Raw genomic sequence first — 22,929 nt, 5'->3', positions numbered from 1 at the left:
ATCGTCTTGACCGGAACCCGCCGTCACGTTTTTTTCTTCGCGCTTCGCTCTTCGCACTTCGCTCGCTCGAGCCGCAAATAGCGCCGGGGGGATTGGGGATGTGTCGATTGTGCAAGCACGCCAGGGACAAGTTGCTGTCAACGTTGCTAGTGAACCAGACTTTGCGTGCAGTAGTTCAAGCATCATGTTGATGTTGGAGGGTGTTATTCTGCTTTTTTGGCGTGATTTATTGCCTATTTGGGTGTTTCGCGCAGACGTTGGAACTTGCCAGGCGGTTACCTTGATGAGCGCGATGCATGTTTGTTTTTAGTCAGATGAAGGGTTCACGGTTAGTAAAATTGGCTACATGTGCCGCTCCCGTCTGTCGCATACGTTTTCCGCCATCATTGTCGTTGTTGCGGTGAGGGAAAAGCCGCTAAAGTCATTGGTACTGCGTAACCACATGAGCATTTTGTTGCGAACACGAAAGCGAAGTCGCAACGGGTTAATCAACAATGAGAGCGGTGAAAATATGACTATTTCAAGTTATTCATTCAATTCGCCTTGGGACTATGCAGGTGGTATCATATACGGCAGGTGCGTTTGGCAATTGTTTAGTCTAGGTTCGTAGGTTACCCGCCCGTGTGCTCTTTGCTTTTCTTCTTACGCGACGAGGCGCCCTCCTTTCATGCAGAAGGGGAGCACGTGGATCGCGTAGTACATACACACCTTTTTGAACAACCCACTCACACTTTTTTTCGTAGGAAAATGGACTTGGAGATGAGGCGTTATGTGCTGATTTACTTGCATTGCATTGCATTTTGCATTTGAGGCTGGTTGGGCAGCGACTAGAGATCGTGGGTTTGGACTTGGTATGCAGGTTGGATGTTGCGCATATTGATACCCTTTCCGGGAACCCTGGGTTCCGCGAAATGTAGCAGTAATAATCGGATCATGTTAGATCGTATGATGATTAGTCGCGCATGTAACGGATTTACCCTTGACGTTCAAGATAGCTTTTGTTGCTTCTTTGCCTCTGTGAATGTACCGGTCGCCCGAACCACCGCATCTGTATACGTCCCTTGAAATGCTCGCGCCGCATAATCGACAGCAGGGATGCATCGCGACTGCAAGATAGAGTTTGCGATACAGTTTGAGACGGAGCCATGGTATTGGACTCTGTCTGATCGGTGTGAGATAATCATCAATCAGATTATTACAAACAATTACTACCGTGATATGTGACACTTGGGGGGCGGGCGGCGGTAGAGCAAGAGTCGGCGAACCGCAGCCAGCCCGCACGAGCGAAACGGCTGAGGCGCTGGACCCGTGCGGACCAATCTCTCCCATTCCCAAGCCGGAGCGGGGCGTGCGACGCCACAGTATTAGACCGAAAAAGTACCGTTAGTGAGCACACGAAACACGGTCATCTTGCAGGCTGTTCGCGATACGGCTTACGACTTGAAAAGCGACCATCCAAAGCCGTTGGGTGAGAGCCACGGAAAGAAAAGCCGCGGACCTGTAGATCAAAGTTCCACCATTGCATGAACGGTATGCTCGAGGGTCCGGCTGCGAAAAGCAAAGTAAAATGGATGGGATTGCAAATGCGATGCGGGCCCGATACATTGTGATTATTGCGACAAAGCGACAGGGTTGTGAGTGCTGTGGCTTGGACCTAGAACCCAAGATCTCCTAATTCGCGAGTCCTAGCGTGCATCGATGTAGATGCGCTCCGACGTCCGACTCCACACCACCCTCCACAAACGTAACATAGACCCCTAGTCTGATCGGTGAACGATGACGGGGAAGAGAGGGGAGAACGAGAAAAGGTCCCTGGGTATACCCATATCTGTGGTCCGGCGTGCAGTGGTGTGAGGAAAAGCAAAGGTTTAGTTGCAGTTGAGAAAACTTGCTCCGTCCCCGCTACCAAGCCTTGGGCGGATATGTGTGCATACAGCGGGTAACTTGGGTTAATCCAGATATACGCGAGGACAAGATCTGAGACGCAAAGGAAAAGAGGGAGGAAATGATGGATTCCGAAATGCTTAGTTTCAGCGCTAGCCGCCCAATGATGATGATGATAGATAATTCCAAAGAGTCCAAAGGAAAAGAAGCCTTCCGTTTCGTTGCCGTTCGCGTGTGCGGTTGTTGCTGCGCATGTAACAATGCGTTTCGCTCTCTTTCTAACAATAAAAAGCTGTCCTGATCGACGTGGGTGGTGGGAATAAAACAGAGGCGAGATTGATGGAACCCAAAAAGCAAATATATAAATATCCAGAAAGAATGTTACGTGCAGCTTCCGCGGAGTCTACTCATGCAAATCATCATGCACGTTCAGATCGGTATCGGCCCGGATCCACCAGACAATGGCGCGTGTCGGATGGCGGTTCAGATCGAGGGTGGCTGCCGTGTGCAGGAGATACGGAGATACATCGTCGGATGGGAGCGCAGGGCGGGAGTCGTCATGCCAATGCGCCTGGCCGATGTTGGATATGTCGTCATGATGTTGATTGCTTCATTCGAGACCCTGTTGCCTCTGGACGTTTTTGAGGATCTCGAGATCCATGCGGAGGATTGGCGAGTTTTGCGCCACGTCGCTAATGACAGAAATCGTGCGGCGGAAGAGGGCGGCGAGGTTGGCCTTGGTGAGCCAGGTATCGCTGGGTAGTAGGGGGTATAATTTAGATTTGTAGACCGAGGCTAGAACGAGCATGTTACCGAATTGCCTGGGGTATGTGTTAGTTAAGATGCCAAGGCAATAATCTGATGCAAACTTACGCGTGAAGTGTGCCGAAGACGTTGGTTACTATGAGCCTCTTCTTGCGCGTGGGTGTGAAGTAGTGGTACGTGCTGCCTGGCTCTTCGCCTACGCGATCAAATGCAATAGTACTCCGAATAGCAGCGTCAATACATTGGCAAGCGATCTTGATAATCTTGTGCTGGTCTTCGCTGAGGTCAACCATTTGCACGTTTCGGTTTGTAGCCGCACTTGGATAAGGCGATGGCGAGTTGTGCTGTGCAGCGCCGGTCGTGCCTGGGGGCGGAGGCGGGAACTCGAGCGTGTGACTCGCAAGCTTGAGGTAGGGTCGCAACATCATGTACAGGCCACCATAGTACTTGGCGCGTACACGAGCAATGTTGAGATCTGTCGAGGGTAACTCGTCGTCCGACCAGGCCAGTTCCGGTGTGAGCAGCTTCCGCCAACCTTCCAGTATTTCCTTGTGAGTGAGTGCGTGGTGAGCAACCTCCTTGAAGCTGGTAGGGTCGAAGGTCATGCGGCCAGTGGGGCCGTATAGAGCGTTATGCGCTACGTTGAGGACAACTCGTAGGAATGTCTGGGTGGAGTACAGCTTCATCATCAAGTCTTGCCTTGGGCCTGCGCGTACTTCCACCTCTTGCTGCGCGAAATTGCTGTCCTGGTCTTGCAAACAACTCTCGTTGACGCCTTCGGGGTACATGATCTCGCTTTGATGTGCAGAAATGCCGGAAGGCGGCAAAGTGCTCATCTCTGCCAGGATATCACTAGAAACTGTTAGCAAATGATGAGCATATTGGAAACGAGAATACTTACGATTCCAACTGGAGAGCTGTCCAGTAGACACACATGACCAGGTTGAGTCTGTATCTCTCCTTGCCGCTCCATGTATGTCTTCGGTCGCTGTTTTGACGAAGTAGCTTGCTGTAGTCGGCCTTGATCAGGACTAGGGCGATTCGGCACGCGTTGTTGATCCAGCTCCAACTCTCCAAAACACGAGCATACTGACTGAGGAACAGTGCAGCTAGGAGATTAGCTTGCGCATGCGCGACAGTGTTACCTCCTTGTTGGTTTCCTAGGATATCGGTGGCGTAAGCATAGTAGGCCATGCCAGGTAGTAGGTCGATGTTCCTGGGACGATTCTCATCTGAGGTCTCGCTGGTGAAACTGCCGCCATTGGGGTGTGGAGATTCTCTGAAGGTTCCCCATTCGTTGACATATGGATGCCGGTCGTTCTTCGGCGCGGGCAAGGGATCTGTGTGAGCGCAGACTTTACCAAGAGCAAGGACGAGCAGTACAATCGCGTTGCGCAGAGACCTCTCGATCTCGCCGCGACCTGTTGCTAATCCTCCTTCGAAGTTGCTCTCCGAGTGTTTTCGCTTTACGCCATGGACGGGAGCAGGCGAGCGGGGGTTCATAGGCCTTGCATCAGGACTATATTGATCGCTGAAGTCCTTGAACATGCGCCTGAGCTTGGTCTCGTTCATGAACGGGTGGAATATGTGCATCGTCTCCATGTAGGACCTGAGCAACTCGAACATGACTGGGCGCGAGAAGTCGGGCCGACCATCTGAACCAAGCCCGTTGCTAGTGGCTTGCCGCGGCTGATGGGAGAAGTACTCTCGAGGTGTGCCGATCGGAGTCTTTACGGAACCGGCATCTGGAGAAAATGGATAGCCCCATAGCCCTTCTTTGCCAGGTGCTGGTGATGCGGCTTCGGAGTCGTTGCTGCTCTCCGGGCTTCCGGGTCCCTGCGCTCCGTCGTTTAGGTCTTGGCCCTCGCCAACACCCCAGACGCGCAACAGACCGCGATCCTGCTCAAGCTGCATCGGGTAGTCCGAGACTTCACGACCGTTGTCCATTAGCCTTCTTAGATAAGGAATACCTTGATAGAAAATGCTCATTTGCTGCCATTCGTCGAGCAGCTTGTGCGCAGGTGTGGTGTGATCACCTTGCAGACCGGTCTGTTCCTTGGGACTGGTCTCAGTGGCATGGCTGCGGTCTGTCCTTACACTCTCGGCTGGTGTGGCCGGTTGCTGGGGAGGTGGCGCGAACTGAGACTCCTGCTTGATGGATGCCGATGCTTGTCCGCCCAAAGGCGACATCATGTTCGAGTGAGGAGCGATGGGAGACTCCATCTTCAGGTTGCTGTTGACCCGGCCGATGTGTCCTCTTCCCTGTATGGGAGTAGGCCATCTAGATGTGCCGTGCTCTCTCGGGGGTGCCGAGAAAGAAGCTACGGGCGAAGCGTGATTCGACATCATCTCGTGGTCTCGCGGCTGTGGGAGCCGGCTCTCTACACTGGATTTCCAGCCGTTGAACTGGTCCACGAACTGCGACAGGACTTCAGATATGCTGTTAACGCTTTCTTGAAGTTGCATCATGCTTCTGTCTTGCCTAGGGTGGGTCAGCGATGAACCAAGGGGGGGAGGGAGCAACGCACTTGGGTGGCGGGACGTCCTTGTACTGGCAGTCGAAGTTGTTCTCTCTGCAGAACTGGCACGGTCGTGCTTCGTCACACTTTTGCTTTCGCGAACGGCAGTGGTTACACGCTTGGGTGGCGCGCACCTGCTTTCGCCGTATCTGTTGCGCGTTTCCATAGTCGTTCATGTACGGAGTCTGCGCATAGGGCGTAGCAGGAGCGGCATACTGCTGCTGGACAGGTGGTGGAGGCTGGACATGATATGGCGGTCCGTTGGGGTGTGATGGACTTATGGCGTGGTTGTATCCATTTGGTACGCTGCCATTGGGGCGATGCTCGTGGTTGATTGCCCACGGCTGGTGGTGGCCGCCATGCTCCATGGGAGTCTGACTTTGAGACTTGACGTCGACACTGATACTGACGCTGGTGGACCGGGAACTGTGTTGCTCTGGCGCAGTGGTTGTCTGAGGTGTGAGTGGGGGACGGTAGCTGTTGATTCGGTCCTGGGGGATCGTCACAGGCGATGCTCCAGTAACGCCATTGGAATGCTGACGAGGTGAGGGTATGTTCCGTGGGTCCGCAAGGGCACGAATATCAGATGGCGGAAGGGACGGTGAAGGTAGCGGTCCGGGATAGCCTTGAACGTGAGAAGGGTACTGGGCAGACGGAACCGGTAAGCCGTGAGAAGCGTAGGGGGGAGAAGCCTGGACCAAAGTGGGATGGGATGGAGGTCGAGTGGGTTGGGTATGAGGCGGTGGAGGAGGGGGTGGAAATCCGTGGCCGTTATACTGCGGATGATCAAGATTGCCGGAGCCCAAACGAGCTCTCTTAGACTGGCCGGGCGCGTCAGGATCAGCCATCCTTAGATATGCCAGACGGAATCCGCTATGGCCATGCGGCTATGTATGACAGACGACTACTGGGCAAAACGGATGGTCCCAGGACCACCAAACGGCAAAAGCCAGGAAGGTCGCGGGGGGTGGGCAGGTGGTGGAGAGGGCGGCCTCGGCAGTCGCAGGGTCAGGAAAAGACCAATTCGCCAGAGTCAGCGAATGGGAAGTCAAAGATGATTTGCAGATGACAGCCCAACCCGCGTCATCGCCTGGAAGAGGGGAAGAGTTTGGAAAGCGTCGCAGGGCAAGTGCTCGGAGGCCAGAGTGGGATGCAGGACGGGAGCTTTCCTATGCCGCGTGCGCGAAGAAAGGACCTAGCCTTGGGCAAGACTCTCTTACCATGGAGCCGGAGACAACTATCCGAAGCAGGTAAGGCCCAAATAGCTGAGTCGCGGACGGTCTATGCTGTCGACGTTTGCTGGCTTGGTCGGCGAAAAGTGGCGCTATTAAGACCGGGCCGTGCGAACGAAGGGGCCAGGGCGCAATCACAAGAGGCGCGAAACTAAATCAGTCGCAAAAAGGAACAGCTCAAAGCGAGACGCGACGGGGGGCGGGAGGCGGGTCAGCGCTGGGTCAGGCACACTGGCGGTGGTGGTGGGCAGCAGTGCGAGTTAGCCGTGGTGACGGTTGGGGTTGTGGTGGGCGATGGGCGTGTCGGGAGGGGAGAACACCATACCGAAGCCTGGAGAGATGGACGAGGATGCAAAGGCGGCGTATTAGCGCGAAAGCGAAGGATGTGCAGCACACAGGTCGCTTGTGCCATTGACCAGGCTACGAGACCAGGGTAGCAGCGCGGAGCCACCAGACGCGCTGTGTGGCCATCGTCAAGGACGACATGGGGACCGTTGTATCAAACAGCGCGCGCTGCCAGAGCCCGTCATGTGCCATAGGATGATGCCGTTGTAGACAGCAAACGTTGCTCCCGCCCGACGCGACCGCGCATCCATTGCTGCTACTTGGCCGCCGTCTGCAGCCGTTGGCGACACGTCTACTTGCAATAATGACTTGCTGCTGCTGCAACACCAGCGCCGGCGATGTGACAGTCACGGTGCTCGCTGTCTCGTGCGGCGATGCGCGGTCCTCCGCCCTGCAACAACCATCGTCGCCGGCCGTCAGCAGCTGTAGTCGGATAATTTCCGCCCAATTGCTGGCCCTGAAGACTCAGGAAACTGATCCGAGCTCTGAGGCCAGCTAGTCACGATCCCTAGTCGGCCAGCCTCCACTTTGCAGCGGCACCGAGGCATTCGAGAAGGTTGATGGAAGTGATGCGCTGCTGGTGGCTGCAGACGATATCTCGCGACGCCGCCGCGCCTCTTCCTGCGCCCGCAGCCCTCTGCTTACCTGAAGCTTTGCGCTCGTCCTGGTGCTGCAGCGATTCATGCGCCGAGTCTCCGCGAACAGGACCTGTCACTTGCGACTCTGCTGCCCAAAGATCAGCATTGCGTTTCCGGGCTGCAGATCCTGGCGAGACGCCTATAGGCAGTCTGGTGGCACATGGCGAGGTAGTGTGTGTACAACTGCATCACCCTTTTGTCCGCCTCGTCTGCTAGGGAAATCGCGGCTGCTGCTCATGGCAGGTGCCGGAGAGGCGCCGGCCAATTCTATTGACGTTAGTTTCATGAGCTCCAAAGTCAGTGGTAATAACTAGCGCGCCGCAACACGCGACCGCCAGTATGGCGTCAGGAACATTTGCTAGACCCCTCCATTGTGCACTTGGAGTAGGTCGGTACTGTGCACGCCGCAGTGCCCTCGACACCCTTGCAACACGGCCAAGCTCAGGTAACCTGGTTACTCGGCCGTGAAGGGCCTGCCGCAAACAAACGGTCAGCTGCCCGGCGACATCAATCCAAAACAGCAGTGCCTTTGCTGCTAAGCTCCGAACAGAGATAGCCATTGAGCCAGTTTGTCAGATGACGAGCCGACTCTGCCCGGCCCTGCTGCTCACCGGCGCTATGGCAAGTTGCGGTCTGCTTCAGACTAGATGATTGATGCGTGAGAGGACCTGTCCGATTGACGACACCCCACAACCGAGATTGTCTAAGCCAGGCCGGCCTGCGACCCTCGTGGGAACACCCTGGCTTACAGCATCCTGGCGGCTGTCGCTCTACCACGTGGAACGCATGAGGCGTCCAGTAGAAAAACGGGGTGTCCCTTGGACTACCTCTCCAAAAGACGGCGCAGAAGCGAGTCAATCTCGTGTCGAGAAGTTGCCGTCGAGTCGGTGTAGTCGCTTCACTCTGCGACACGGCATACCAAGCCTTGCCATCGATCGGAGCAACAACGCTTCTAGAAATTCAAACTCACTAGACGGCAAGTGATGTAGTAGCCCTTGTCCTCCTGCCTGCCGTATGTGGCATAACAACATGCAGAGGGGGCTGGTGAATCGGCAAAGCGGCGCGACACGGTGAACCGTGAGTCGTATCCATGGAACGAACGCATTCGCTTTGTCGTCTGAAGATCCAAGTGCACGCGCTGACACAATTGCAGTCAACAATGACGGAAGGATTCCTGTGACGTCGCAAGTGACGATATACGCTATACGCGAACCTTCGTCTGCTCGCTGTCCACCAGGCGGTGCGCGCGAGTATTGCCTGGACGCTGCTCCTCGGAGCCATGTCCTACGACGTCGTACGAACCGCAGAGTTTACAGCCGAGCGCGCACCTCCCAGTGGTCCCCATTACCTGGTGGTACGATTAGATCAGACGTTCATGTTTTGTGTTTCGCAGATGCGTGGTGAGCGCAAGTGTCACACAACCCGTACACATGAGGAAACACGTCGATTCGAAGGCGCCAAGCCATTTTCGGAAGCGATGACTGATGACGCAGACCTCTATCGCGTTGCAACACCACACGAGCAGCGATTTTGTGAGCGCAGCCTATCAGACGATGGCTTCATCCGTATTCCTCAATGTACCGACAGTTGTTGCATATAGCACGCATACGCGAGATGCATCTGCTAGCGATCCTCCCTAGCCGAGGCCCTGAAACGCTTGTGAGGCAAAATTGATCGCGCGTATGTATACGTCACAAACCCCTCTGCGCGCTGGAAGGCGAATACCCATCCACTGCACCATCTTCACCGTCCTCACGACAGCGCCTTCGATAGTGCGAGACCGTGCGGATCTCAATTTCTTGTGTCGATAGCCTCACTTTGAGCTTAGAGTCCTCCCGACGAAACAACGTCATGGTTGTCACCCTGGTTTTTAGCGTCATTGCGAGCTTTGCCATCTATCAGATCATCTCGAAGTATCGGGGCCTGCAACGCAATATCGCGCTAGCAAAGAGCTCGGGACTACCTGTAGTGGTAGCGCCATGGTATACGTTCAGCATCCTATGGCTGTCGACGTTCAAGCTATGGTTGCCGTTGCTGGAGAGATTTCTGCCACAATCATGGCGAGGCATGTGGTTTGAGTACGTAAATTCGACTTGACATCAGGCGAGGTATTAATTAGGTATTGCAGTCTTCTGAATCCAGAATGGAGTTACATGACCGGACATGGGCCTTTCGAGAAGATGGGTATGGACGTCTTCATGGTCGCATCTCCTACCAGAAATGTAGTTTTTGTTGCAGACGCGGAAGCTGTGACTCAGATTACCACCCGCCGCAATGACTTTCCCAAGCCCCTTGAGATGTACACGTCATTGGACATTTACGGCAAAAATCTGGTGAGTACTGAAGGATCAGATTGGCGCACACATCGCAAACTTGTCGCACCAAGTTTCGGTGACAAGAACAATCAGCTTGTGTTCAACGAGACTCTCCATCACGCAAAGTCGATGCTGGGATTGTGGGCCGGATCCGACGGTAAAGGCAATGAGACTATTGCCGATCCTTCCGTTGCGGCAATGAACTTTGCTCTCTATGTTATCAGTGGAGCGGGTTTCGACGTACGCGTAGTATGGCCACACGAAGAGGGCAAGAAAGTGGAGGACAAAAAGAGTGAAGACTCTATCTTCGTAGGATCGGAAGCCCCTCCTGGCTACACTATGAGCTACAGGGCCGCTCTGAGCCAGCTGCTCCACAACATCATGTGGACTCAAGTCATGCCACTTAAGTGGCTTGGTAAGTTCCCTCCTACTACTACTACACCGCGTCAAGTTGAATATGCCATCTAACAAGTTCTCTTAGCACGATCTCCAGTCAAAATGCATCGTGAAGTCAGCGATGCGGCCCACGAATGGGGTAAGTACATGGATGAGATCTATGAGATGAAGAAGACCCAAGTCGAGTTCGGCGAGACTCAAGCAAACATGGACATCTTCGACTCTCTGATCCGCGGAAGCGGCATCACCAAGAAAGAGGGTTCAAATTTTACGAAGAGCGACTTGCTGGGTAACGCATTTGTGCTTATGTTGGCGGGCCACGAAACAACTGCCAACACACTACATTTCTCCATGGTATTCCTCGCCATGAACTGGGGCTCGCAGAAGCGGCTGCAAGACGACATCGACAACATATTTGCGGGTAAGCCCATCGACGAATGGAAGTATGAAGAGCACTTCCAAAAGCTATTCGGAAGCATGCCAGCAGCAGTCATGAACGAAACTTTACGGCTGCTGCAACCAATCATCAACATCCCGAAGTCTACTCCACCAGGTCGACCACAACCATTGAATATCGGGGGAAAGCAGTATATGGTGCCTGGCGACGCTCACGTATTCCTCAGCGCAGCCATACATCGCAACCCAAAGTATTGGCCAACACCATCTGATAGCTTAAGCAAGGACGACCTAGACCAATTCAGACCTGAACGCTGGCTCGTGGATAGCAAGCCCGATAACGATTTCGTCGACATCAACTATGACGATGAAGGGCTACGTGGACCAGCAGGCGAAGACACTTCATCTGAACTCTTCAAGCCCGTCAAAGGCTCATACATCCCCTTTAGTGACGGCTTCCGATCATGCATTGGTCGACGCTTTGCTCAAGTGGAGATTCTCGCGGTGTTGGCCGCGATCTTCTCTCAGTACAGCGTTGAACTCGCAGTCGATGACTTTGCTAGTGACGAAGAGGTGGAGAAGATGCCAAAGGGAGGCAAGGAGAGGAGGGATCTATACAAGATGGCTACGGATAGAGCCCAGGACCTGATCCAGACCAAGATGGCGAGTATCATCACGCTGCAGTTGAGGGGTGTCTCGATACCAATCAGATTGATGAAGAGGGGAGAAGAGAGGTTCGCTTTCGATGTCTAAAGTAAATTGTGTTTGACTTTGTATGTATAATATTTCGGTATACTATCTATACGGTTGGAGGTGTAATGGAAGCTACCCCGCATACGTCACAACCTCGAAATACCCCACCGAAAGCGACTACGTCCGTCATAACTCCGATACAATTATTAACACAAGAACGTTTGCACGCAATTGAAGCTTAAACTTCAAGTTTGAGAAGAAGCGTAACTACCCAATCCAGCATACCTCAAAATGTCACCACCCATATTCCCGCCCGAAGAGCTCCAGCAAATCGTCCAAGAGGTAGCCACACTCCTCAAAGAGCGCAAAGAGACCATCTCGGTAGCAGAGACAGTAAGACCCCCCAGTCCAACTCAAAGCCACCTACTAACCACTCCAACCAGGCAGCAGGCGGTCTCATCTCCGCAGCACTCCTCTCCTTCCCCGGCGCATCGACCTACTACCGCGGCGGCCTCACCCTCTACACGCTCGAGTCAAGAATCGCATACTGCGGCTGGACCCAAGATACCATCAAATCCTACAGTGGCCCAACCCCTGCCATCGTCTCTGGCCTCGCCGAGCACACGCGCAAGACACTAGGTAGCACGTATACCATCAGCGAGAGTGGAACCGCAGGGCCGACGGGGGGAACGACTCGTAACCGCACACCAGGCTACGTAGCGCTTGCCGTGGCACGGGAGGGCGGGGAGACAGTGACTCGAGAAGCGGAGATGGGGAGCAGCGAGCGCGAAGCCAACATGGTGGCCTTTGCCGTGCAAGGCCTCAAGCTCGTACGCGATGTGCTCCAAGGAGGAGGTGAAGGAAAGTTGTGAATCATGTAACGACCTCAGTCTTGGGTTGATGAATCAACTCAGAAGGAGTAATTTGTGCGATAGAAGATGCATAGGTACCGAGTCTGTGGTTGTAACATGTTTCGTTGAACTCACATAATCTAGATAGGGCAAGGCAAGGAACAAATGCAAGGAAACTAGAAAAGCGCATATGTCATGATTGGCGTTGCTCGCTTCGATCCGAGACGCCCATTCCAGATTTGCGCACGCACAACACCATGGTCCATGTCGTAACTTCATCATAGCCGCCCTCTCCGCTCCCAGAACGATGATCGAACGATTTCCCTCGCTTCTAGAATCATGCAATTTCACTTTCTCATTTCGGTAGCCACCGAGGAAGGATTCATTGACGTTCGATACGAGATTCACGATCCTTCCTAGGAAGGTTCCAAAGTCGACCCAGCAACTCGGTATCACATCGACTACGCCGCAATCCTAAAGCGGTAATCTCAGCCGCAGCGCAACCACACCAGCCTCCCACAATTCGCTTACCCATCACCCTATTCTTCCTTCCATTATTCCCACGGATGCCTTTTGACGTGTTTCATTGGCGTGATAGCCGCCCAGATGCTGCCCAGTTTGTTCAATGCACGGCTGGGGCGTGCAAGTAGGATCTTTGCGGCACGGTACCTAGGCTTCTTTCCAAGGTTCTTGACCCGCCTTCGCGGACGTTGCCAAGTTTTGAGCGACTCCTTGCATGCGTGAAGCGATAGGCTCGTTTGATACTGTGCCGCTGGAAGCTTGCAAGCGGAGGATCATGCGGAGGATCAAGGAAGGTCGGTTACCTGCTTCGAAGGATGGGTGTAGAAGCAGGCTGGAAGATTGGCGTGGAGTCGGTCGGGACTTTTTGGCGCCACGTGTGGTACTATGCAGCCCTATCTGTATGCAGAACTTACTGCATGGGGAAGCTGATACTTGGACGTCGTGACGAGACGGCGACTATCGCGGTCCTGGGTTACAGACTCAACTCTGAGGTCATGATGTGGATAGCGTTGGGGTTGATGTGGCGTAGCTGTTTGAGAAGGTGACGTATGGAAGGGTAGCGGTCAGCTGGTCTTCTGAAGATCCGGTGTGACGGTTGTGCTAGTGCTTTGATTTGGTACACGGGAAGAGTACACCGAAACTGTAATGCTTACATGCTTACATGCTGACATACGGACATTCTTTGTCCGTAAAGCGGAGACAGAGAGTCCGACAGTGCGTGTTGAGAACTTGCACATTCATCATGCACAACAACAAGTTGCTGGTTGTACCATTCACACTGATGAGTTTACGAACATACGCAATATACCAGACATAGGTTGTTGAATTGAAGGCCAGTGATGGTCACTGACGCGCTTCACCAGCACTCCGACGTCTTCACAGGATAGCTGTATACGCAAAGTAGACTTCTTGATAAGCTTTCCATACTACGTTTCTCTAGTACAGATATCATCAGCTATGTTTCCAATATATCCACAGATGCAGATGTTCCCTCTTCAGCCCTTCGTGCAAGGAGTGCCGCAGATGCAAATGCCGATACCAATGCCACTACAATCAATCCCGCTACTTGCACCGTTACCACCACTATTACCACCGCAACAGCATTTTCAGCAGCCAGTGATCCTCCCACCTCCACCCGCTCTCCTGCATCCTCAGCCCTTTATACCACCTCCTGTCTTACCAGGTCAGAAAACCCTCTACCTACTCTCCTACTCCACCGAAGTCCTCAAACGCCATCCAGGGGCTGAAGCCCAACTTCTTCAACACACACCACCCGGCATACCAGTTCTCCTCACAATATACTGCCACAGATGGCGCGCCCCACCCCGCGAGATATGTGAAAGATATACCGGCGTAAGTCCACAAGTGCAACAGTTTATACTGGGCAGTCGGACGGCGATGGGGGAGAGGTGAGTTACCCACTCTTCACCCTTTCATACTCTCCATTACCGCATTGTTTGGAATAACGTAGGTTTCTAGGTAGCAGACGGTTGGCTGATCCGAGACACTATAGTAACAAAGCCATCACCGCCATAGCGAATCATCTCAATGCTGGGAACCAGATCGCATCGATACAGACTACATGCCATGCGGGTACACATCGAAGCGTTGCGGCAGCGGAGATTGTAGCGAATGAGATGAGGAGGAGGGGTGTGAGTGTTGTGGTCAGGCATGCACATCGGAGGAGGGGAGTTGGTGATGCACGATAGAACTGGATGAACGGTGGATGTGAAGAGAGGGGTTTGGTGATAATCTGAGGGGCTTAGAGAGCAGAGATTCGAGGCTTTGGCATGAAATGGCATGTGTTGTAGCAAAGTATGCCACGCCGCTTGTTTGTTAATCTCTTCGTTTAGAATTGAGACAGTCGGGTGTATCATCTCCCATGAGTTGTTTCGTGGCTGTTGTATTCCGTTGGCTGTCTGAGGTGGGGTTTTGGTCATCGTATAAGAGATGCCACTCTATTCTCTTTCATTTTCCCTTATCAATCCTTTCCAGCACAAGAAGCATTGCACACTAACATCTCAACATACTAGCCGTACAGACAACACCACCGTAATTCAGATAGATACCCAATATGCCCAAAGAAACACCACAAACATCGCATGGACAAGTCCAGCCTGATGAGAAACTTTTAAGCAGCGCCTCTTCATCCAACACATCTTACGCCGCCACTCAACCCAACACTTCCAGCGACAACGTGACCCGAGTCTCCTTAGCGACTGGTAGTGAGACCTCCGATAGGAACGCAGAAGCTACTCCTAACGCTTCGTCGGCTTCCAGTCCTGTGATCTTAAAAGGCGGTAAATCTGATCATCTTCAAGATCATGGTTCTGCCACAGAAGACGAAACGTATGAGTCGCCAAACATCGTTGGTGTCTGGGCATCTGGAGGCTTCTTTGAAGAGTTTTTCCAGACGGAAGAGGAGCGCGTGCAGGCGGTGCGTGAGAGGGCCGAGCGCCGGAAGACAAATCGTGAGAAGAAGCAGTAAAGGTGGCGGGATGGTAGGCGTTAGAAGTTAATCACCGGGCGTTGAAAGTTGTGGTTAGCTGAACCGGTAGACACGCGTTTGTTGATAGCTGTACCTGGGTAGCTTCAATGGGATGTCTTTGCCTGTTCAACATAACAAAGGGCGCATATCGCAGCGCTTGACGCGGAAGCGCAACGCTAAGATAGCATGCACTGGAGAGGCGAATATTGGGGTGAATGGTAGCATTGTTGCATTTGAATCTCTTACATACTTCCTATCTGACACCTCTCAATATCCACGCTATATCTGTTTCATTTCGTAACCACTTCCTTGTCCTCATGAGCATTTGGTGGCCAGCACTTCCATGGGTCTCGCCCGTGATCAAAAACCTGCCGACGAAAGTCTTCACCACCTTTATGCATACAGCATATCCTTTTGTCAAGATCGTCAGTCTGTTCTTTCTTCAAGATCTTACCCCTTGGGCGCCCAACCTTGCAGCGCTTTTGCTCGGGATTGGCAGTGAGAGCGACGGCGAAGTCGTCCATGCTGTTGAGTTTGTCTACGTGTTCTAGCAGCCAGGTAAAGCCTCCGTCTTCCAGAAACTTGATGAAATCTGAGTAAGGCACAGGGTCTGGTTTGGCGCGAGGAGGTGGCGCTTTCGCTAGAGTCTCCTGTGCTGGGTGAGCTGATTCCTCGACTGGTGGTTCCGAGACGGCATAGACCTGAGGTGAACTTGGGAGCTCGTACAGAAGCTCGCCGATCCAGTGTAGGTCGCTGTACCTCTTCATAGCAGCATACATGGTTCTCCTGGCTTCAGTGAGTGTTGATCTCAGCTCTTCGAGATCATGTTCGGATGGTGCTGCAGTCGAGCACTCGTTCACGGGTGTACCGTCAACTTCAAAAGGGTCTAGTGGGTTCAGTGCATGTGCTTGCTGCAGATCTTTCCTTTCGTGAACGCTCATAAAGCTATCAGATCGGATTTTACCATTCGGCGCAACCAATGTTTTCGTGGGAGGTGTGGCGGGCGTAAGAGCTGGATGTTGGGTCGCATGAGGCATTGCGGGCGGTATCTTGGTTTTGTGATGTCGGTGTCTGCCTTTTGGTCCCGGATGTAAGGAATGGAGGAGGGGTTTATATATCTATTTCGCAAGAGTCTGTCACAGTGGCTGACAACAGCGGATCCGTTGGCATCTGAACATATTTTGTCTGCATGACTGCGCTGAATTGTACTGAATCAACTTTTAGCGTAGGAGAAGCTCTTCGTCAGAGACGACTATTGTCTCCGTAAGACTTCCGGAAAAGTTAAGTAGTACCATTGCGTAAGTGTTGCGTTGACATTTCTTAACATGCTGGAAGGGTTAGTGCGAGCAACAGGCGCAAGAAAGACTACGCGAGGTATGGGTAGTTCGACATGACGGTGACTTTACGGCCACGTTGTAGACAGCTGTAAAACAGCCCACAATCTTTCATGCGACGAAGTTCAACCTGATGCGAAGAACAATAGGATAAGTAACAAAGTTGACGATACTTGGAGTGCTCATAGACTGATGACCAATGTGACCACGATGCCGTTGATACCAGGCTGGCCACTCGCTCCATCATCTAGTACATGCGGACAAACCTGAAATCCCACTTTCTCGTAGAAAGCTCTTGCGCTCGTATTTGACTGCACCATGTCAAGATGGGCCCCCTTCGCACCCAAAGTTTTAACCGCACCCAGGAAATGCTGTATGAGCATAGAACCCCACCCCTTCCGCTGATACTCAGGCAGAATATCGATATGCAGATGCGCCGAATATTGCTCCAACACCTGCGGCCAAGGCAACAGCATACTACAGTCTGCTTCATACACAGCCTTTCGGAAGTGCCTAGCGTCTTCTCTTTCCATCCGCGAATCATTGGTCTGGACATTCGGAGGTGGCACAAGTTTCGGATCGATAGTCGGAGTGAACACGTCGCGCCAGCGTTGTGTGAAAGACGTTGTATCAGCGGCGCCGATACAATAACCCACCACACGTCCGTTGCCGTCATCTAGTACGTAGCATGTTTCCGGTGTTAGATCAACGTAGGCTTTGTACCAGAGACGTAAGCCTATGGTGCGCGCTGGCTCCCAGTCAAGACCTGCGTCGATAGTTTCCAGGAACTGTGGCTTTCGTCAGGATGACAGTGACGAATGAATCGATACTGTGACGCATACCACGTGGATTCCGTCATTGTAATCGGCTGATGTATTATACGTTCGGACAAACGGGGTTTTCGTTGCCATGTTGGACTCGATAGCGCAAGCGAATAGGCTAGCTCGTTGGTAGACTGTTCGTATGGGGATGATGTTTCTGGCCCGTAAATAGGTGAAATACTGAGAAAGAGGACGAGATCATGCGCTCTTGTTATGTTTCATTCAGGCAGCAGTCTAAGAACAATGGCAACCAGCGGGGAAGAGGGTTCAGCTTGCGCTCGCTCAATGATTGGCCGCGCATTCTCAGATCGTGTAAGCAATATATTCGCCTGGGCATCGATAAGAACCAAGTTTCCGGATGGCGGTCTTCTATATGTGCGAGTCAGGTCCCGCGTTTTGGCAGAGACCCCTTAGGGTCGAGCACGAAAGACAGAGAGAGAAGACGCGCCCCTGTGAAGGATGGACGAAAGAACAGGCCCTGGCACTAAGCCATTTCTAGCCTAACCCGCTGTTGGTGATGTCATCCCCAGCCTTCCTACCTTGTACACGCGCATCCTATGAAGGGACAACCTACATCCTCATCAGCTATCGAATGCCGGTCATGAAAATGCGTACTCACCCACGGTCGGATAACCAGCGCATTTGGTGTATGGCGGTACCTGCTTCAAGCAATTGAGTCGCCCTGCGCCGCAGTCTTGCTTGCAGTCAGCGCGTCGCGCACCTTCAACGTCGGAGAGCCGGAGACTCATATATGCGCTTACTTTCGACTTCACATGGCCCGGTGTACGGAGGATAGTTTCCGAGCTCGTCGCAGTCGGTCTGCCGGATCTCTTTGCCTATGTGGAGGCCAGCGACGCATGCGCCGAACACTATGAGGTTGAAGACTGCACGTAGCAACATCGCTTGCGGAAAGAGAAGGGATGTATTGGGAGAGATTTCTAATCTGTTGTCTTTTGCATGTCCTGACAGAGAGAGTCATGTCTCAACTTATACGGTACCGTCGAATTACCCGGATATGAGTGCTCGCTTGCTCCCTGGCGGATACGAGAACAAAGAAAATCTTGCGGAACACGAGGCTAATTGGCAGATAAGATCATAATTGTGTTGCTTTAATCTAATGAGTGGAAGTCCATTTAGTGACGGACGTCAGAGGAATAGATACGTCCCCAATAACAGAGATGTAACGTTTGATGGGAGTGGCCACAACGACTCAAGGTCGTGCTTAGATGCGGTTGCGACGGCAGTCCTCGCAGACGTTGACATAGCAGCGGCGGCACTGCAAGATGTACTTGTAATGGCGTGCATCGCACATCTCGCATCTGAAACCTCCCCTGGGCGCGCCATGGAAGATGCGCTGGAAGCGCCGCGAATGCTCGCATTCATGATTGTCCTGCAACTCGGCGGCGACCCTGTTAACATACTGACGCCACACATCAGGAAGTATGTTCGGTTCAGCGTCTCGGTCCACGATCTCTTCTGCACGCTCTACGATACGATTGGGGTCTGCTGTACGGCAACCGCATTCCTTCCAGCGTGTGCCACACTCGTAACAGAACTCGGCCTTGCAGTGGCATCTTCGATAAATTAGCATAGCTTACGCGTACGAAGCGTCAAGAACTTACGTCATATGATTACAGCCGCTTCGCAGCTGTACCACTCGGGCACAATTGTAACAGGTCTGCCACCCCATCTCGCGTGCCAACTCCCGAGTTTGGTGAAGGGCCGGATCGTCGGGGCAGTCAGTTGCTCCATGGAAAGTTGCCTTGCAGAGAGAACAGGTTTCTGTGCTGCACTTCGGACAGACTGCGCGATTTGTACCGGGCTCGATATTGTTGGGGACAACAAAGGCGTTACAGTCGTGGTTGCTGCAGTAGGTCTTGTCGTTTGTCGCATATTCCACGATCGCCAGCTCGAAGGTGGCCAGTTCTTCTGGATCCATGTGCTTGGCGACTAGGTCAAGTGGGATAGGTTGCTTGCAGCATCTAGGAGGATACAGACTCTCATCTTTCGTTGACCGCATGAACAGACCTTTGATGCAATCAACACAGTAGCGATCTCCACATTCCGCTTTGACCATAGATGCGCGGGGAATTCGGTCCAGACAAGTGCAGCACTTGAACTCCATCGATAATCTCTTGATGGTGTCGGCTTGGCGCTCCAAGTAGGACATGGACGGTCCGGCCTCTGTCTCATCATCGGAGAACTCAACGACCGAAGTAGCAGCGATGTGTTCGGAGACGGTGGACATCCAGTCATGGTCTTCGCCTTGTAGATTTCCGTGCACAGACGGCGGCGAGGCTTCGATCTCAGGATCATTGTTGCTCAACTCCAGTGCAAACCGGCGGTCCGCATGAGCCTGAACATCTTGTAAGGTAAGATCCCCAATGATGACACTATCGGAGTGCACAGCGGCTCCGATGCTCTGGGCGAGCTTTTGGTCGGCAAGAAAGTCCTTGTGAGCTTGAAGTTCGGCCTGAAACTGGCCATAAGCAACATCGACGTCCGGAGGTTGATCCACGGGATGCTTCCCTTTGCTAGAACCGGAGTAGACACCGAGCTCCTCAAGCTGCAGCGTCAGAGCAGCCAGCTCATCATCCAAGCAGTTGGCATGAGAGGCCCGAGGGTTATCGTCAGACATGGTTGCTGGTGCGGAGGAAGTCTAGAAGCTAGATAAAGACGTCTGGAAGGTGACTTTGATATCGTATAATGAGACAGGAGAGGTTGAAAGAGACTGATGAATTCTTTAGGGGCGAAGAAGGCGACCCCTCGCATTTGTAGGAGCGTGCGCAAATACGGGGTGTTTGCTCCCAATGGGTGGCTGCAGGAGACCAAAGTGGAATGACTCTACATCTTCAAAAATCGCATTGCCGTTCTGCACTTCATACCATATGATGAGCTCTCCCGGAAAGATATAGCAGTCTTCGAGAGGGAGCATACCAACAACCAAACAACCTCATTCTCCCTCCCGACCCATACGGCTCACAACTCCAAAGTCTCCCTCAACAAACGATCCATGCGGCCCCAACGCATAAACCTGTGGCATATCCGCCCTAGCCACCTCCTCGAACGTCCTCCCATCAAGCCCCACAAGAATACTATTCGTCCCCTCCTTATTAATCGTAATCGTAATCACAATGCCATCATCCTCCTCCGTCGCACCAGGCCTCTGGATGAAAATTGGCTCCGTAGGACAACTCTCGCCATTCTGCGGTACCCACGCTTTGAACGTGCCAGTCCGCCAATCAGACTTGAAGAGGTGGCCGTAGAAAGACGCATGTGGCATATCGACACCGTTACCGAGACGCCCGATGGGAACATCTGTGCCTGGGGCGGAAATGCCGTTTCCGGATACGCCGTAGACGAAGCGGTAGTTTGGGTCCATGGATGCGGCTTTGGAGATGCGAGGGAGTTCCGCCATCATGTCTGGAATAGCGGCTTTGACGGTGCCGCGGACGACGACGCCGGGGTCGCGCGTGTTGACGGCGGAGAGTTCGTAGCGGACGAGGCGGCCTGTCTGGTAGGGTTTGAGCGGGTTGATGACGTTCGAGATGGCGTATTCGTGGTACGGGTAGTGTTCTGCCTTGTAGCTCGCGATGTCGACATGGACGTTCGTGTGCCCCGTTTTGGGGTCGACGTAGTCGTAGGCGTTGGCTGTGTGGAAGAAGTAGAAGTTTGGGACTTGGTAGGATGCTATGCTAGGAATTGTTAGTTCAGGAGTGTTTAGAGACGAAGGGAGAGAGAGGACTTACACCTTGCCGTCGGCCTTGTCTAGGACGTAAAAGTACACGGGGGAGTCGTGCTCGCATACCATCGCCTCGACGAGGGTCTTGCTCGGATCACTGAGATCCAATATGACAGGCTGATGGCATGTTAGTTTCGATCCATATACCGCCACTCCGTTCAGTTGGAACTACTACTTACGTTCCTGACAAACACAACATACTTATCCGTCATAGCAAGAGCATGCGTGTAGCACGGCTTACACGGCAGCGCCGACTTCCATAACAGACGCGCCGGATTCGCCACCACATCCAACGCAAAAATGTACATAATACCCGCTGCATCGATCAAGTAGTTGTACGTCGTTCCTCGCTTTCGATCATGAACCGGATGAGCGCAGCACCCTGTTCCAGCGAGCTCGGGATCGATGACCGCATGAGAGAGTAAGCGCTTCGGCTCGAGCGTCTTTGCATCGCAGATTTGCATGCAGTTCCAGTCCGTGTGAACGAGGATCTATATCTCAGCGTGAGCTTCGCCAGATTCTTTTGACATGAAATGCAGATGGGGGTTGTCTTACCTCCTGCGTAGCCGGATCTTCCGCCTTGACACCCCTCGAATTCGGATTCTTATCCTCCGGTAGATGCATACCACGTCTCGGCTGAACATGAACATTAAGAGCATCTGGTTCGATGGAATCATGAGGTAGGAAAACGGTTTGCTACATCCATCCGAAAACGAGTCAGTCTGCCCATCACTTCTCATAGATAACCATGACTGGAGAATTAGATAATCGGACTTACACGCGCACCAAGTAATTTCGAACACGGATCCTGGGCTTCGAAAAGAGGCGTGTTGGGATTCGGTCCCACCCAGGAGTTCTTGACGTAGCCGTCTCGCTGCGCGGCGCGCGTTATTCCGTTGGAAGTGTAGCGACTCATGTAATACACGCGACCGTCGGTCATGCGAAATTTGTGGAGGAGGGCCAGGCCGTCGAAGAGGTGCTGGATGATGACTCGGGGTGTGGAGTCATCTTCGGATGTGGGAACTGTGAAACGGCCTACGCCAACCCTGTGGTGCAGTTGATGTTAGCTGGGGATTTAGGGGAGATGTGAAGGGTGGAGGGTGACGTACCGAAGGAAAGAGCCATGGAGCCATTTGGGCCAGGTGCCGCTGAGCTTGCACTCTACCTCCGTCGTCGTTTCTGGGACATCTTGAAAGTACGGCGGAGCGTATTTGAGTTCTTCCGCTGTGATAATGTCCCATCGGTAGCCTTTTGGCTCTTGTTCGGGTGCCATTTCAAGATTGGTGAGAAAGTGTTTGTCGAGTGTAAGTAAAGATGTATTGTAATTGCAAGACACTGATGAGGATCCGATGTTGATGAAGCTTCGAGGTGGTGTACGGTGCTTTATATATGCTCTTCATTCTTCCATCGCCGGATACAATGAAGCCATGATCGTAAGCATTCAATCACTAGAGGGCCGATTCCATCTCACCGACAAGCAGACAAGGCCGTCAAGTTGGAACTTGAAGCATGGTACAGCTCTATACCGCTTCCAACCTTACCTATACAATGTGCCAAACCCGGTTAAGTGTATGACTACATGCAGGGGCACGCAGTAAAACAATCAGTGCCCAGACTCCTACTACGGTTTCGGGACAGACTTCCACCTCCACCCCTCCGCCTCCCCTCCGCCTTCCCTCCGCCTCCCCCACCCACCCCTGTCGCTTACCAATGATACTGCATGGCTAGCTGCCACGTACGATCACAAAAGACATCAAAAGCAGTCTGAGTAGGTACGTAGGCTCGGTGCTTTGCAATCCTCGTTTTCCAATTGGGCGGCGCCGGCGGATGTCGGTGTCCAAACTGACATCCGATCCGGATGACAACATCATCAAGTCCGTTCCGTGTACTGCCAAGTTTATTTAGATTTACGCAGGGACTCTATTGCGGAGGATATGCAACGGCAGCGGTTGGTACCGACGGAGGCTTTGTGAAGGCTACCCCCTGCA

At 52.9% G+C, this 22,929-nt stretch overlaps 6 protein-coding genes across 6 annotated transcripts; 2 read left to right on the top strand and 4 right to left on the bottom strand.

The window, feature by feature from the left end:
• Positions 1-2,494: 2,494 nt before the first annotated feature.
• On the bottom strand, positions 2,495-5,536 carry J4E83_005091 (uncharacterized protein; the record flags this gene model as incomplete). Its single annotated transcript, XM_049332012.1, has 4 exons — positions 2,495-2,705; positions 2,758-3,501; positions 3,551-5,131; positions 5,178-5,536. The coding sequence occupies 4 exons, from the start codon at positions 5,534-5,536 to the stop codon at positions 2,495-2,497; spliced, it is 2,895 nt and encodes a 964-aa protein (XP_049189107.1).
• Positions 5,537-9,234: 3,698 nt separating this feature from the next.
• On the top strand, positions 9,235-11,243 carry J4E83_005090 (uncharacterized protein; the record flags this gene model as incomplete). Its single annotated transcript, XM_049332011.1, has 3 exons — positions 9,235-9,461; positions 9,512-10,113; positions 10,180-11,243. 3 exons carry the CDS (start codon positions 9,235-9,237, stop codon positions 11,241-11,243), a joined length of 1,893 nt encoding a protein of 630 aa, XP_049189106.1.
• A 231-nt stretch (positions 11,244-11,474) lies between these two features.
• On the top strand, positions 11,475-12,055 carry J4E83_005089 (uncharacterized protein; the record flags this gene model as incomplete). The annotated part of the gene is made up of 2 exons (XM_049332010.1): positions 11,475-11,576; positions 11,627-12,055. 2 exons carry the CDS (start codon positions 11,475-11,477, stop codon positions 12,053-12,055), a joined length of 531 nt encoding a protein of 176 aa, XP_049189105.1.
• A 3,382-nt stretch (positions 12,056-15,437) lies between these two features.
• Positions 15,438-16,081, bottom strand: J4E83_005088 (uncharacterized protein; the record flags this gene model as incomplete). The annotated part of the gene is made up of 2 exons (XM_049332009.1): positions 15,438-15,455; positions 15,515-16,081. 2 exons carry the CDS (start codon positions 16,079-16,081, stop codon positions 15,438-15,440), a joined length of 585 nt encoding a protein of 194 aa, XP_049189104.1.
• Positions 16,082-18,817: 2,736 nt separating this feature from the next.
• Positions 18,818-19,971, bottom strand: J4E83_005087 (uncharacterized protein; the record flags this gene model as incomplete). Its single annotated transcript, XM_049332008.1, has 2 exons — positions 18,818-19,858; positions 19,963-19,971. The coding sequence occupies 2 exons, from the start codon at positions 19,969-19,971 to the stop codon at positions 18,818-18,820; spliced, it is 1,050 nt and encodes a 349-aa protein (XP_049189103.1).
• Positions 19,972-20,152: 181 nt separating this feature from the next.
• Positions 20,153-22,214, bottom strand: J4E83_005086 (uncharacterized protein; the record flags this gene model as incomplete). Its single annotated transcript, XM_049332007.1, has 6 exons — positions 20,153-20,894; positions 20,949-21,058; positions 21,121-21,432; positions 21,497-21,637; positions 21,720-21,987; positions 22,051-22,214. 6 exons carry the CDS (start codon positions 22,212-22,214, stop codon positions 20,153-20,155), a joined length of 1,737 nt encoding a protein of 578 aa, XP_049189102.1.
• Between the last annotated feature and the right edge of the window lie 715 nt (positions 22,215-22,929).

Source organism: Alternaria metachromatica (assembly GCF_023757995.1).
Source record: "Alternaria metachromatica strain BMP 0045 chromosome Unknown scaffold_9, whole genome shotgun sequence".
Classification (NCBI taxonomy): Eukaryota; Fungi; Ascomycota; class Dothideomycetes; order Pleosporales; family Pleosporaceae; genus Alternaria; species Alternaria metachromatica.
Note: the sequence above shows the minus strand (reverse complement) of the source record. Positions and strands in the feature narration are given on the sequence as shown.